The sequence below is a fragment of the Morone saxatilis genome, unplaced genomic scaffold (genome assembly GCF_004916995.1).
Source record: "Morone saxatilis isolate NCDOM2014 unplaced genomic scaffold, NCSU_SB_2.0 Contig24, whole genome shotgun sequence".
Classification (NCBI taxonomy): domain Eukaryota; kingdom Metazoa; phylum Chordata; class Actinopteri; family Moronidae; genus Morone; species Morone saxatilis.
The window spans coordinates 5,221,296-5,236,301 of record NW_023339807.1 but is presented as its reverse complement, the minus strand read 5'-3'; the positions used below and the strand labels follow the sequence as shown (position 1 = coordinate 5,236,301).

The 15,006-nt window shown below is 41.2% G+C and overlaps 1 protein-coding gene across 1 annotated transcript in view; it reads right to left on the bottom strand.

The window, feature by feature from the left end:
• Positions 1 to 15,006, bottom strand: part of LOC118335700 (furin-like protease kpc-1) — a 160,884-nt gene that overhangs the window by 61,632 nt on the left and 84,246 nt on the right. The window contains exons 7-12 of the mRNA XM_035672127.1: positions 9,762 to 9,799; positions 8,892 to 8,971; positions 8,007 to 8,095; positions 4,274 to 4,446; positions 3,170 to 3,391; positions 2,383 to 2,486 (exon numbers count right to left, since the gene is read on the bottom strand). Coding sequence (XP_035528020.1) covers positions 2,383 to 2,486; positions 3,170 to 3,391; positions 4,274 to 4,446; positions 8,007 to 8,095; positions 8,892 to 8,971; positions 9,762 to 9,799 — 706 coding nt within the window. The remainder of the gene's footprint in view (positions 1 to 2,382; positions 2,487 to 3,169; positions 3,392 to 4,273; positions 4,447 to 8,006; positions 8,096 to 8,891; positions 8,972 to 9,761; positions 9,800 to 15,006) is intronic.

Sequence of the window (15,006 nt, the reverse complement as noted above, 5' to 3'; positions counted from 1 at the left end):
CGCAGCTCCATAAAGACGTGAGCTGAATGCTGCCGATCTGAGCGGGTGAGGTGATATATAGTTTAGTCAGTAGCAGCGGGTCACGACAAAGCCTTTAACAGTAATGTCCTGGGAGTCGCCTCGCCCAGGGGACCCGCGCTCCATTTTACAGCCAAGCGACTGAGACTGAGACGCCATGGCATGACAGCTGGAGCAGTAAAGCTGGCCTCTAGTACCATCCATAACATGAAGGAGGCGTAGACGCCGCTGATACCACCACAAAACACCAGGCCCGAGGCCACACCGACAGCTGGCGAGTTAAGAGGGATGAAGAAAAAGGGGGCTTGGGAAATAGTAGGAAGTGGTAGACGAGACAAAGGAGAGATAGAAGAGAAAAGAGCGAGGAGATATATTTGCAGATTTAGACAGAGGAGCAATAGATGATCTACATCAAAGGAGGGACTAAAAAAACAAATGGAGAGAGGGGGGAATGGGCTCCAGCTCAGAGGTGCAAGGTGGAGAATTTTAATGTAAAAATTCTTTCAGTCTCTTTTAGTGCTAAAATTGATTAGTCAAGTACCTGACAAGTCAACTGAATCTTCAATAATTTGATAACTGAGTAATTGAAGCATTGGCTCTCTTTTTAGGACTGTCAGTTGGACAAAACAATCTATTTGAAGACGTCACCTTCGGCTCTCAGAAAATGTGATGGGCATTTTTCATTATTTCCTGCCATTTTACTAATGGAACAATTTATTCGTATTAGCAAAAATAATGAACAGATTAACTGAAAAGGACAATAATCAATCTGCCGGATTGATTTAATGTACAGCAGAAAGGTCCACTCCTTAACTGCACAAAACAGGAGGAGGTACTGTGCTTCCAGAACTAACAAGGTGTGTCCGTGTTCCTGGGCGAGAACACACTAAGAGAACGCAATGTGATTGTACACATGGTAGATAGTATTACTGCTGCTGACATTCGAATGATAAGAAAGAAAGAAAGAAATTATGTGTTAAAGGTTACCATTGGTTGCACACAGGAAATATACTCCAAGTTAAAGTCCTGTGTTTGACCCACCAAGCCACAACAACCTCCTCTTTAAGATAAGTTCTTTGCTCTTTACACTGAGTTCGTCCTTTGCTCTCATTTAATTTAACTGAAACCATTTTCCTATTCGTATCTAACTTTCTCTCACTTTTTATTGGATAGTGGGTTGGTACGAGTGTGCCACGTCAGATTCAGCAAACGCTCCTAACTTTAGATTTTTGTGTTAATCACCTGCGTAAAAATGATGAATGGGTAACAGAGCGGATGTTCATGAGAACTGAATATTTGCTTAACTAACGCACCAATAATACCATATAAGGCCACACAGCCTGCCCCGTGGTGAGGAAGTTCATTGGTGAAAATGGTATGGAAGAATAAAAAGAAGAACTTTACGAGCCTGGAGATTGAAGTCCTGCTCTCAGACATCAACAAAGTGGAATAAAAGGACCTACAAGATAACGAGTGCTATTAACGCCGCGTCACCTATGGATCGTACTGTTGCTGAAATCAAGAAGTGATTTGATATGAAAAGCAGGTGATTGATGACTGCAACGGGAGGGGGTCAAGGGGGAGTCTCCATCATGTTCATAAACAAAAGAATATGCGCATTAATGGGTGATGCTACATTGTCAGGCATTGCAACAGAGGATGTTCCCCTGGACAGCGACCTGCATACACCTCAATGTGAAGAAAACCTTAACCCCATTATTAGCCGATATAAATGAACGATTACATTGTTAGGCTGTATGATACATTTAGAAGTAATATTATATTGCAACAGTATAGTCATGATGTCAACGTAATTATGAAGAGTAATTTACATAGGAAACTCAAAATTGCTAACAGCAGACTAATTTCACATGACTAATTACACATATACATGACTTGTAAATTGTGCTTGTACTAAGAGAAAATTCAAAAAAAGAGAAAATGGGCGAATGCTGCAAGCTCTCCTAAATCAGTCGTAGAAGCCACTCGAGAACGAATGTGTTCGTAGGAGTGGTTCTAGCATGAGGCCGAAGTGTTAAGGAGGGACATGGGTGAAAATAGCAACAACCTTTCTGTGAAAGACGGCACAAGGGGGATATGGGAAATGTGGTCTTAAATATGAGACAAAATAACACTGACAATACCATTGGCAGCAAATAGAGCCAATCAATCATCACAACCATGACAAGAACTCAAGGTAAACACCACGCGCCTGGGAATTGAAGCCCATCCGAAACTAAAAGCATACACATTGCTGACGTGTCCTTGAGCAACATGCTGAGTCCCTACAAGAATCAACAAGGTATCACATGTATTGTTGTAGTGTTACTGGTATGCAGTAAGACTGGGCAGATGGACACTCACTTTACTTCTAAGACAAGAGCCAGAATCCCTGCAGCAATCGGAGCAGCGCTGGATGTTCCTGGAAAGTGTGTGACACAGCCATCACTAATGCTGGTCACCGTGACCTGGAGAGGTAACAAACCACATACAGTATGTCACAAGATACAACTAAATGTAGATATCATATCAAACAAGAGTAAAAAGATGGTTTGTTTTTAGAAAAAAAATGCAGCTTTGAAGCAAATCAGGCTAGTTGAGTTCTCACATTATAGCAGCTACTGCATCAGTAGCAGTTTTTTCTGTCATTAGACCACGCCAACACAGTTTTGCAGTGATGATAATTAAAAAACCAACTTGTGTCTAGTCTGACCACCTGCTAATGTGAGGTGGAAAAGGGCAGGCATCCCAGCAGACAAAGGTGATATCACACTGATAAAATTGGCCTTTCTGTTTCTGTTGCCCTGGAGCTGGCACTGCGTTTCTTCCCGGCTTTCCACTGCTACCTCCGCCATCAACACCTCGGCTTCCTCCTCTCCCTCTCTCAGCGTCTACAGCCACGCTTTACCTCCAATTAACACTCGTTTGCTTCTGTGTGTCTTTATGTGTGTGTGTGCCCAGCAGTCACCTAGGTCATTTGGCAGGCCTCTATAAATATCACACCAGTGGCTGCTCTTTAACAGGCTTCTCACAGCTCACAGGAGCCAAAGAGCAGGGCTGCTGGCACACACACACATATACACACACACACATATATACGACCTCATTAATGATAAACACTGTTGTTAGATGTGTTAGGTGGTACACGCACAGTAACCAGAGGTAGGGAGCCTCCCACGCCGGCCCCTGTAAGAGTGACGGCCATCACACCGGGGCAGGGCTCGCCGAAGTAGGCGGGCTTCCCTGTTTGAGAGACAGCGCCGATGGCAATGTTGTAGATGGAGTTAACATAACCATCTGCACCGCAGTGGTCATGCTGCATTCCACCATTACCTGCCGCCCACACAAAGATGCTGCCCTTCCCACCTCGGCCCTGATAACACAAACAGAGGAACGTCAAAGTGAAAGAACAAGTGAAAATTGGATTTCATAAAGAATGTTTCCATCTAGCGGCCAGCTAAGCATTTCAAATATCACATGTGAAAAAATATATTATACTGTACATATTTATAATAGGCTTAAACTGAGGGGAAAAAATAGGATTCCTTATTGCAGGAATAATTAAAAATGGACTTTTAAAAAAGTAATTATGGCTACATTCACACTGCGAGCAATAGCACTCAAATCTGATTTATTGGTGATTTGTTTTTGTTTGGCTGTTATTATTAAGTAACATTATTTGTTAACTGTGGCCCATATCAGATTCCAGTGTGAACAGGCCAGAGTCCTGAAGTGACCTTCATGATGAGAGTGACAAAAAAAAAGTATTCTGATTTTCTGTGTAATTTGTATTGTTCACACTGTCATAAAAAACAGATCTGAGTCACATAAGCAAAAACACCAGATTTGGTTCACATGCACCTGCAGTGTGAACGTAGCCTGGGCAAGTTGTTATTTTGGTCAGTAAAAAATTGTGTATAGTCATGGCTTGTGCCAAGTGAATATGAGAAACTGTGTACATTTTTGAGCACTATGTGGATAAATGTGGGAGCACTACCATTTAATATTGCAATACATTCACATGTGCAGATTACGAGATCTTAAAACTGAAACTAAAGTGAACTGAAGCTCGAAAGCACTTATCACACAAGCTGTAAACAAAAAGTGGAGAAAGGAAATTATTATTAAAATTAAATCAGTCTATGTAATCCCCAAACTCGACATTTTCTCCTTCCAACCTCATCTCCACTAACAGTGCGGGTGTCGGCTTTACATCTGACAGACAGCAGTGTGAACCTGGAGATGAAAGCCGTGCCTTGTGAGTTCCAAGCCGAAGGGCTCGCTCTGTCAGATTGTGCGGCCCGTCCATCTCGGCCCCGTCGTCCCGGGGGCCCCAACTGCAGACGTAGATGTCGATGAAGTGGATGTTGAAGGTCAGGGCTGTGGCCTCCATGGCATCAGTGACAGAGCCGTCCAACAAGCGGATACCTGGACGGATGGAAAAGGTCACAGAGATCGGAGTTCAGAGGAAGGCTTGTGGAGAAATTAAACAAAATTGACACTTTTCAAAAATATACCGGAAGAGCTGAAAAACAGACCCAAGGACACAGTTTTTCATGTTGTGAAAGTTATATTCAGTCTATAAAACTTTAGTACAGCAAGAGATCTATAACACAATAATTGGGCTGCTGTATGAATTCCATCATTGTCTGTGTCTCTGTCTACTCTTTCTATAGTGCTCCATTGCTGGTTGTTGAAAATGTCATAGGTTTACTTAAACTGTGTAAGTTGTGTGAGAATGTACATTCAAATAAAATTGGACATTGATTTCTATCTTTAGTTTCTGCTCAGTAGTGTTAACTGGTTTTACCTTAGCAAATGTGGGCTAAAAAGAAAGCTCTTCAAGCCAAGGGCTCTTTTAAAAACACCTAATATCCACCCTTATAGACGCATAACCTGCCCTGGTTTTTGTGGAGTGGTCAGAGTGCTCAATGCTTTACTAAATACCTGCAGTGCAAATTAGTGTTTGATGTAGCCTATTTTTAAAAGATAGTCCACACATTTTGTAAATTTACTGTTCAATGCACAACACAAATTCTGAATAAAAAATGGGAATGGAAAAGAAAAAGAACAAAACAACATGATAAATAAGCCTACTTACCATATGCAAAAGCTTTGAAAGGCTTAAACATCTATTAAATATTTGGTTAAAGGAACTTCAAATTTTCATTGTATTATTTTCATATAGCCCTATTATACATTGGAGTGGCAATACTGCTTGCAATGCTTGCAATATGACTGCGGCCACAGCAGCCAGGGTTGCCATGCAGTGTTATATTTTGACATCAGTGGATGACAGAATAACTACAGTATGAAAAAGCCGAGGTAAGTATTTTCTTCTTTTCACCTCCAGGGAGCCTAGCTCAGTCACTCTAACTGAGTATGCTATCAAAATTGAGAATGGCAGCCAAAATAACATACCAATGTACATGCACATAATATATGGGTGGAATTATGGATTACTTAACATTATGTATCATTTTGTCGGTCCATAACTGAAGAACTGTAACAAAAAGAGAAAGAGGTTGAGGCTGCAGCAGCTTTTACCAGGAAGCAAACCCACTTGGCCCCTGGTGAGCACTGTAATAATACTTACACTTGGCTTTCTTCTTTTTATATGTTATTATTGTATACACTGTTGCACTGAAGGAACATAGTTATGTTCCCCTGTACACTGAGTATTGCATATGGAGATAATGACAATAAATTCTTCCTTGAACCTTGAACCTCCTGAGGGAAATATCTGGCTCTTTAGCTGCACAATGCTCCACTATTTTCCACTAATTTCCCCTGCCTGCTGTTTGGTGCTGAGTAGCGTCAGTTTTTAGAGCTTGATTTTTCTATAAAGAGCTGAGGAGAACTGAAGATTGAGGGGATAATTTTTCTGCAGGTTTGTAACTACTCAACCCCCTTTCACAAACAAGAAGAAGTCATGTGATGCATTAGCAATATAAAAATACTGATTATAACCACTTTAAGACTGCTTAACCTGGCTAATTAGCAGCTAACAGAAGATATTTAGCACATATAATTAGACCCCCTAGCAAAAATGAATATAAAAAAATATAAAATGTAATGCTTTTTTCTATACAATATATTTTCATAACTGCTTCAGGGCATCCAAGTCAGCATGAATAACAATGTTCTGTACCTCCCGTAAACTGCCTTGCTTTCCATCAGATATTATTTTGCTTTTAAAAATCAATTTAATTGAGAATTTGTGTGGTAATTGTATTGTAAAAAAAAATCTCTCCTACTATTTGGTTTATACAAAGCATCAAAAGGTATTTCAAACGAAAAGACAACAAATTTTATGTGACAGACATCATCAAGTCTTCTTTCTGTAGATTAATCACATTCACTTTTCGTATACTTTTAAAACAACACATTAAATCTAACAGGGCTACATAAATTCACAGAGAATTTCAAGGGAATTTCCTAAGCAGAAGCGCACGGAGAGGTAAAGCTCAGCCAGTCCTCACTGTCAGACAGCGAGCACAGGTCTCAGCAGCAGTCCCAGCAGTTCAACATGCATCTTTCATTTGGGTCTTGCCCCTTCATCTTCTGTGCGCCCGGCTCTGTTTATGAGTCGGGATAAAATAGACTCAGCAAGGTGAAATTAAGGCTAACTATGGAAAGAGATTCCTGGTCTTGCCTCACTGACTGTTTTTTTCTCTTTTTGTCGATTCTCGAAGAGGCTCTCATCAGCCTCTGACAAATGAGGGAGGGTCGAGGGTTAAAGATCACAGAGCAGAGTTCAAATGTCAGGGTTCAGCAGAAGGATTCCTCTATTCATACTCCAACACCACTGTATGGAATTGGTTTCAGGGTGTTCATATCTGATTGCTGTGGGAAGTTTTCTTACTCAAATATTTTATGTACTTCTCATTAACTTATGGTTTACAGCACTCTTAGTGTACCCTATAAAAATGTTTGGTTTCATAACAGAAAATGGGCTATCCTGTGTATTTGGTTCATTCATCCCTCGCCAATGTTACATCCAACACTAAAAAAGCCATTACTGAAGCTCACACTGAAAAAATTAGCTGTTAAATAGGGTCAGCACGGCTCAATAGCAGCCAGTCACTGTGTAGTCTGTTGCATTCATACAAACCCAAAGCCATACAGCACATACACAAGAAATACAAAACATCTGCATGTGCACATCTGTGAATTACATACTTAATTTTGATAATTTAAAACTAAAACTCTTAAATCTTAGAGACTTTGAGACAATTTTCAGCTGTAATTTGGCCCCACAGAAACTGACTGGGTTAGGCTCTAACAGACAACCAGGACTACAGACAAAATAAAACAACAAATAATTTCTATCATTTTCTACCAAATTTTAGAATGCTTATGCTTACAACAAACAAGCCATGCAATTTTAATTTCCATCCAAACCAAATATGGCACTAGCCTTTTGATTTAGCATAATTTGCAATGTCATACCAATGTTTTAGAATGTGTATCCAAAATGATTCAACATGAAAAAAGAGACGCTGCACTGGACATGCATGATAATTTGTTTGTTTTTTGGGAATAGTAATCACTGCATAATGTGGGCCAAGAAAAATATTTTCAATTATTTATTTTGAATTAATTTTAATGTATTTTGTTCAACTGTGTTCTGAGGTGAAGCTAAAAAATGCTGGGTTCAATGCATCTGGTCACAACTCTCATTTTTTTTCCTACAGTGATTGCAGATACAAAGCCTCACTGTCCCTCACCAACAAATACATCTTGTTTTGTTGAAGATAATGTTCATGTTTACTGTTTATTATGCAGACTTGAGTTTCTTTAGAGTATACTCCAAATAGAAATAAGTGAATTCTCTTTGTTTTTGGCATTGTCACTTTATAAAAAGAAAAAATTAGTGGCCTGCTACAAGTGTTTTTGAAAATGCCATGTCATAGTCTTGGCCACTGCAGTACACCCACGATGCACTGCCTCCCACTGTCTCAATGAGGCTGCATTGTTTTCCTCACCTCCGATCCTGGCATTGAAGGCGATGCCCACACCGCAGTAGGAGTTGTTGGCCTCCATGGCAACTTCCCCTGCACATCGGGTACCATGACTGAAACAGAGGGGGAATAAGATGTTAGCAACACACTGAGTCTGAATATGCAGAGATGTAAGTTTTCTTTTTTTGGATGTGCTGACCTGAGCACACACAAATTAAGCCCAGACAGACAATTACATGCAGTACATCCTGATTTGAAGACTGGTACAGACAAACACCAAGATGGTGGAAACTGCAGCTCAAACCAAGGAAGACATCCTGCAGCTGATTTCCTGTTCACACACGATAATTCAGAAGACACGTAAATAAAGAAACAGCATTTCTCTTGTATTGCAGTGTAGAGCTAGTTCTAGTAGAAGTATGATTAGATTTTTTGATTAAAGTTTAGGTCAAAGTTTTGTTTTTGTTTTTTAATTTGATTCTTACATAATGATGCTGTTTAGCTTACATACTTTGACAAGCAAGACAGAGGTTAGATTTATATTTCCCTGTTTGTATTTTTGAATAGCATGTTTGAAGTGAAAGGGTTTTTAGGATGAAAGATAATGGATTTTGCAAATGTAACACTGTCTTGGGTAACACTGGCTGAGGTTGTGAGGACAGAACCCCTAATGTCGACCAGCACACACTACACAGTGGATGTGCTATCATGAATAGACTTTTTCTCAACAAAAGGTTACTGTAAGATAGCTATCCTGCACATGCAAACGTTTGCATTTTCCATTAGCGCAGATAAATACACTATTTAATCCATTTCTTGCACTTTCTTTCTTGTATTTTTTCATTTTAGGGGCTTATTAAATGGGTCAGTTCATTGATTCTTCCAAGATAAGAAACACAGGACCATTACCTATTCTCCTCATCTCTGACAGGCATGGGATCATGAGAAAGACCATGTGAAGCACACAGGTCAAAACTGGCGAGCGCTTCCTGTAATCCAGACAGAAAACAAATGGAGCACAGTGTAACAATGTAACTCTCTACACAAAACATCAGAGTGACATGACAGGAAATGGAGGAATCCCAGGAAAAACTCTTGACACAGGCACTTGAATTAAGTCTGTCAACATATTTCTTCTGACTGACGACAATCACTGTCACTGAGGAGATGCCTTTCGCTGTGTCTATGTGTGTCCCTGCGTGGTTTATGCGCGCCTCATAAAAGTGAACATGTTTGAATGACTTGTTTGCCAGTGTATATAGGCATAACGGGAGGAGGATGTCTTGGCAGCAAATGGTACAAGAGCAATTATGTATCTCTCTCTCTCTCTCTAGCCAGGCTTATCCATGCCAGACAATCTGCTCTGACAAAGTACAAGTTGGCCTGTGCGCTTCAAACTGCCTATAGGATTATATATGACAAGGCAGGAGCAAACAGCACTGCCACTCCACATATGCTTTATGACTCGCCTGTGTAACACCAGCCTAACTGAATAAAACAGCTTTATCACTATATGAAAGTTTTATTGTCTCTGGTTTTAAGTAATAGAGAAGTTGGACAGTTTAAGAGAAAGTCAATACACAGATTTCAGTCTAATGAAAAGCCAAGTATGTTTGTGTAACCTGATGGAAAACTATAACCTCATAACAGGACTTAATCAGAAATTACAGTGCATACCCATCCCGGAGATCTACTGTATATGAGATAACTATCATGACAATATTTTATTCTGCAGCTTCAATAAGATTTGGTAAAAAATCATATTTCAAGTTTACTTACAAAGTTTTTCTTCAGGTCCTTGTTTGCGTGATCTACACCTGAAAGGAAAAAAAGAGATTCTAAATTAGTCAAAAATCCAAATATGGACAGTTGATACTGGTAGGAAACAAGTTTTCTAAGTTAAAAAAAAAAATCTATTCCTTATTTTTTATGTTTTGGTGCAGTAAAACGGAGCAGTCAGACCATGCCTAAGTGCACTCATTGTTTCATTATTTTCAGTCCAGCCAAGAAGGAGCTGTTTCAAGTCATTTGAACTTGTAGTGAGTAGACAGGTTATTAAAACTTGGAATTCTAAGTACCCTACTAATTGGTGTAATTAATTTGCCAAAATGTAACAGTGAAGTCAAATTGTGTCAAGATCCAGGCTTTGCTGTATGAGGTATTGCAAATGATTGATGGATGAGGGAATGAATAACAGAATAATCTCTAGTCCCCCAAATTTCAATGTATTCATTTTGCTATTTTTTTTATCATCCTCCCTTTTCACATCAGTTGCCTTTCTTTCACTCCCTATCCTTCCCCTTCTCCTCACCCCAACCACCACCACCACCACCTCCTCCTCCATCTCTGCTGCATCAGGACTCCTGTGGTCTCAGCAAGAGACAAACGAATGAGGGCCCCAGGAGGGCCGGGCCTGCTCTGCCACACATCACTCACTCTCTCTTTCTCAATCACACACACACACAGGACCTGCCAGCCTTTGTCCCATGCAGGCAGTGCCTCCGGGTTGTCATGGTAACCTTCAGTCGGTTTTGCCGTTGAGGCCTGATTGTGTTGAGCTCAGGCGGGATAGAGCCCTGGGTGGGTGAAGCCTCATTGGAGCCTGCAATGCCGTGCCATGCTGTGCCATGCCACGCCAGGTCAACCTGCTACGTCCTCTACATAATCACTGATGCTTTATTCTCTCCTCGTCCACCACTTTGGATTTTCTTGCCCCAGACACACTTTCCTTTGCTGGTTGGTTGGTTCTGTTTTAAATACTATTTTTGTCTCTGTATCCCACATGTTGTTTCCCAATATGCACTGCTGGTCTCGGAAAGATGGTGTCACCAGCCAGTCAATGAGCTTCACTGTGACTGATAAGATACATTTCCACATCCACTTACAGCTAGTTATAAACACTTTCTGTCAGGTGCCAGGTATTTCCTGGGATAAATACTGAAATTAGTAAGTGTGATTTATTCTTTAAACTGCTTTCAAACGCATCTCATGGTCACATCAGCAAGCAAAGTGAGCAAAAAAAGAAGCAAAATAACTCCATCCACTGAGATGCAGTTCAAATTTAAGATTATTTTACTGCATTTTGTGTTCATAGCAACCGTGGTTTGGTAAGAAAATGGTTGAAAATGTGGCACCATGTTGCTATTAAGTGTTTTCAACAATCACAAAGTTGTGAGGTTTTTATAGATTTTTAGTTTCTTATTCTCAAGGGAACAAGAGAAAGAGCTCTCTGGCCAACTTTCCTCCTTGTCTGAGCCAAGTTGGATTTCCACACTGAACACGAGGCCAAGTGAGCAAGCTGAGTAGGTTTTGCGTACTCTGATTTAAAGATTGAAGTGTGTTGAGTGATACTGCACTATGGGCCAACAGGATGTGTTCATATGGAATTCAAGTGATTCATTAAAAAGTTATGAAATGTCAGATATCTTTTCCAAATCCCCCCTCATGCTGATATGTTTTTCTTTTTAATCCCCCAACTTCATCATCAGTGAAATCAGGAGACTCTCCCATATCCTCTGCTCCAACTCTATCACTTTTGCTCCAATATTTGTCTTTTTCCAGGTCAGAATCTCTGAGTTTAAATTTTCTATGATGTTACTTGTTATTTTGATCTATTTTTGCATTTATGTGCAAACCACTAGTCATTAAAACACCCCCAATATTTGAGGGTCAAACAATATTGTCGAAAAGCATGACATTAGGGGACTTGGTTACATAGAATGCTAAGGTATACACCAGGTGCTGCTGATATTATGGCTCAGAAATACTGTGTTTGGCCCATAAATTACCAATCAGCTTAAGTGAGGAAATGTTTTTTTTAGGTAAAGCAACCATTTAAGGTTTCCCATGGGCATTGGAATGGACAACGTTTCTAGTCTAGGTGTGAGTCCCCTTAGTACATAAATGCAGCTTTACAAACAGTTGATCTCTGCTGTTATGTGAAAAGAATTGCTTGTCTGCAGGAGGCAGAACCTGCTTTATTAAGAGTTTATCTTTGTTTCAACTCAATTATAGGAAAGACACCTTAGTGTGCATTCACACATGTTCTTGCGCTTCCGTGTGTGTGTCAGACCCTAACACGATGACAATCACGCAGAGTCACGTGACTGTTTAAAAGGTGACACCATCACTTTTCAGTTTGCAATGGAGACATCTCTGGGAATTAACATCAAGCTGCTCAGGAGGGAACAAAGTAACAAGTGAGCAAAGGATGGAGAGAGGAAGAATGAGGGAATGACGACCAGGTCTATAAAATCTGCACCCAAACCCCCCATAGAGTGTGTGTGTGTGTGTCACTCTAGTAAGAGTATGTGACACCAGTAACAATGATAGGATGTGGTGTGTTGGTAATCACTGTGATTATAAGGAAGGCAAGGTATATAGCAATTATATACTTATTGGCAGTTTAAAGTGCCATACAGAAAGAATAGGATTAAAAGACAAATTAAAACATTAAAATAAGATTATCAATAAGCATATTCAGCAATATGTTTTAGATTATATAAGACGATGATGCCATAACTGGTATAATAGGACTGCTAGAATTTAGATCCAAGTCAAAGACAACATCCAAATTTCTGGCCATAATTTACAGATGAAGTTAAGATTTTCTGTCTTTCATTATGGGACAAAAACAATCAAACCAGTTTTGTCTTCATTTAGCAAGAGAGTGTCATTAATTTGATAAATAAACTGTGTGAAGTGTGACAACAGGCCCATAGTCCTAACACGACAGAAAAAGGTACATTTAAGTATTGTCTCCGTAAGTATGGCAATAATGTTACTGCTTTGAAAAATCTGCCTTTATGGCAGCATGTATAGGCTGACCAAAAAGGGGCTAAGAACTGACACTTGTGGTACTCCACAGGTCAAGCTGAGCTTTTTGGAAAAAAACATTACGTTTTACAAAATAGGACCTGCCTCAGGACAGGATAGTACCTAGGAACCCCAAGCTGGTGGAGCAGCATTGAGAGAGTAAGTGTTCATTCAAAAGTAATTTAGGACCGTAAAGTGAAGCTGTTTCAGTACAATGATGGGGGCGAAATGCTGATTGGAATTTGTCGAATGTTGTTTAAATGAATAAAGTTGTTAGCAGACAATCTTGCTCAATTATATTTACTATGAAAGCCAAATTTGATATGGGTCTATAGTTGATATATGACATCTCTGCCAACCTATGAAAGAGTTGGTTGGCATGTACATGCATGTATCTGCTTGTGCATGCTTCTCTGCAGTGCACAGATGTGTATTTGGATTAGTATTGACACGTGCACAGCATGAGCATGTGTATGCTCATAGCTCGAGTGTCACAAGGGTCAATTTGAGCATCAAAACAGTGCACCTTCAAGTATTTACAGGGATGATCTGAGTGGAAAAATGCATTCAGTCAGGTGGATTCACTCAGGTAGCACCACACTGCCATAAATACAGCCATAAAAAAACTCCAACATAGTCCAAGGTCTTCTGAGTGTGAAAGTAGAAAGCCACGTCCCACAGTTAGATGAAACACTGTAGGTGGTGGAGACAATGCAAAACCTTCCATGAATACAAATGCTTTGAACCTTGCTGACCCAGTCTAGATTGTGATTGTGCAGGTGTGTGTGTGTGTGTGTGTGTGCGTGCACGCATTTACTGTTCGGCATGTGTGTCAGCATTCAGCGGCAGCAGCTGCACTCTATCTCCTTGCTCCGGCAGCATTCACGCCGGTCCTCAGGGTCAAACACACACACAAATCAGACACAGAGATGTGTCGGAGGCCATTTTGAGCCGATGGTGAGTCGTGCCTGAGCCGCCGCTGAGAAAATGAGCCGACATCACTTCAGAGGAGGCCCCTGCTACACCTGGGGCCCCCTGGCTGGCTCTCGCTGCTTAGCTCTCCTCTGCAGGAGTTACTGTACAACAAAAAAAATACTAAAAGTCAACAGGCTGCTTCTGCTACTGACAGGTGGAGGAGTAGAAGGGCTAAGACACATGCGGGAGGAGGTAAGCCATAAAAAACTGATACCAGTATTTCTGTAATGAAGCTGTACACAGCTGATAATTTGCGTTTGCAAGTGTGAAAAAGAAAAGTGGAAGGAATGTGTGTGTGTGTGTCTAAGAGAGTCTCCTAATCATTTCCTCTGTTGTCCTTTTTCTGTCAATCCTAAAACTTCCTCCTATACCACTTCCAGCGGACCAACTATTGATAATTTACTACTTCACACAAAACACACGCTCGTTTTTGTTCCTCTTCCCTTCCTCTCGTCCTCTCTACACTCCCTCTCTCTCGCGCCAACTTCAGTCATTAGTCCTTTTTTACCTTCCTCCCCGTCTTTTTTCCCCATTTCTCCTTCCTTTGCGCGCTCCTACCTCACCTCTGCTATCACCCATTCTTCCCCGCCTCCTGTCCACCTCCTCTGTTCCTTCCTGCACCCCCTCCCTTCTCTGACCTTTCCTCTTCCACACTCACCTCCTTTCCGTTCCTTCCATTGCGCTCGCTCCCTCCCCTTTCCTCTCCGCGCTTTTTGTTTTTCGTGTGGTCTAGTACCCAACTGTTTCTCTCGCCCTCCGTTCCTGTTTCTCGCCTTCACCCTCTCTCTCCCTCTCCTGTTCGTTCTGATCCTTCCACACTCCCTGACCCCCTTTCTTCCTAATTACTCTCCCTTTACCTGCTCCCTTTCCACTTTGTGGCTTTTCTCTTGACTTCTTGACTTCTTTCTCCCCTCGACTCTCTGCTCTCCTTTGTTCCTTCATTCCTCCTTCTCCGTCCCACCTTTGGTTGTTCACCGCACACCACAACAACACAACCCCACGCACACACACCATTTCCACCCCCACCCACCCACCCCACACCCACACACACACACCCTCCTGAACCCCAGGGCGGTCCTTCCCACGGCACACAAGACAGACATCCCTTCCCCGACCTTCTTCACCACACAACTACCGAAGCTGATTAAGAGACGCCGGCGCTAGGGCCAAGGCAAAGTCTCCACCCTCGGCGGGGTGGTGAACTAAACACAAACCCTTCTCTCTCTGCAAGCTT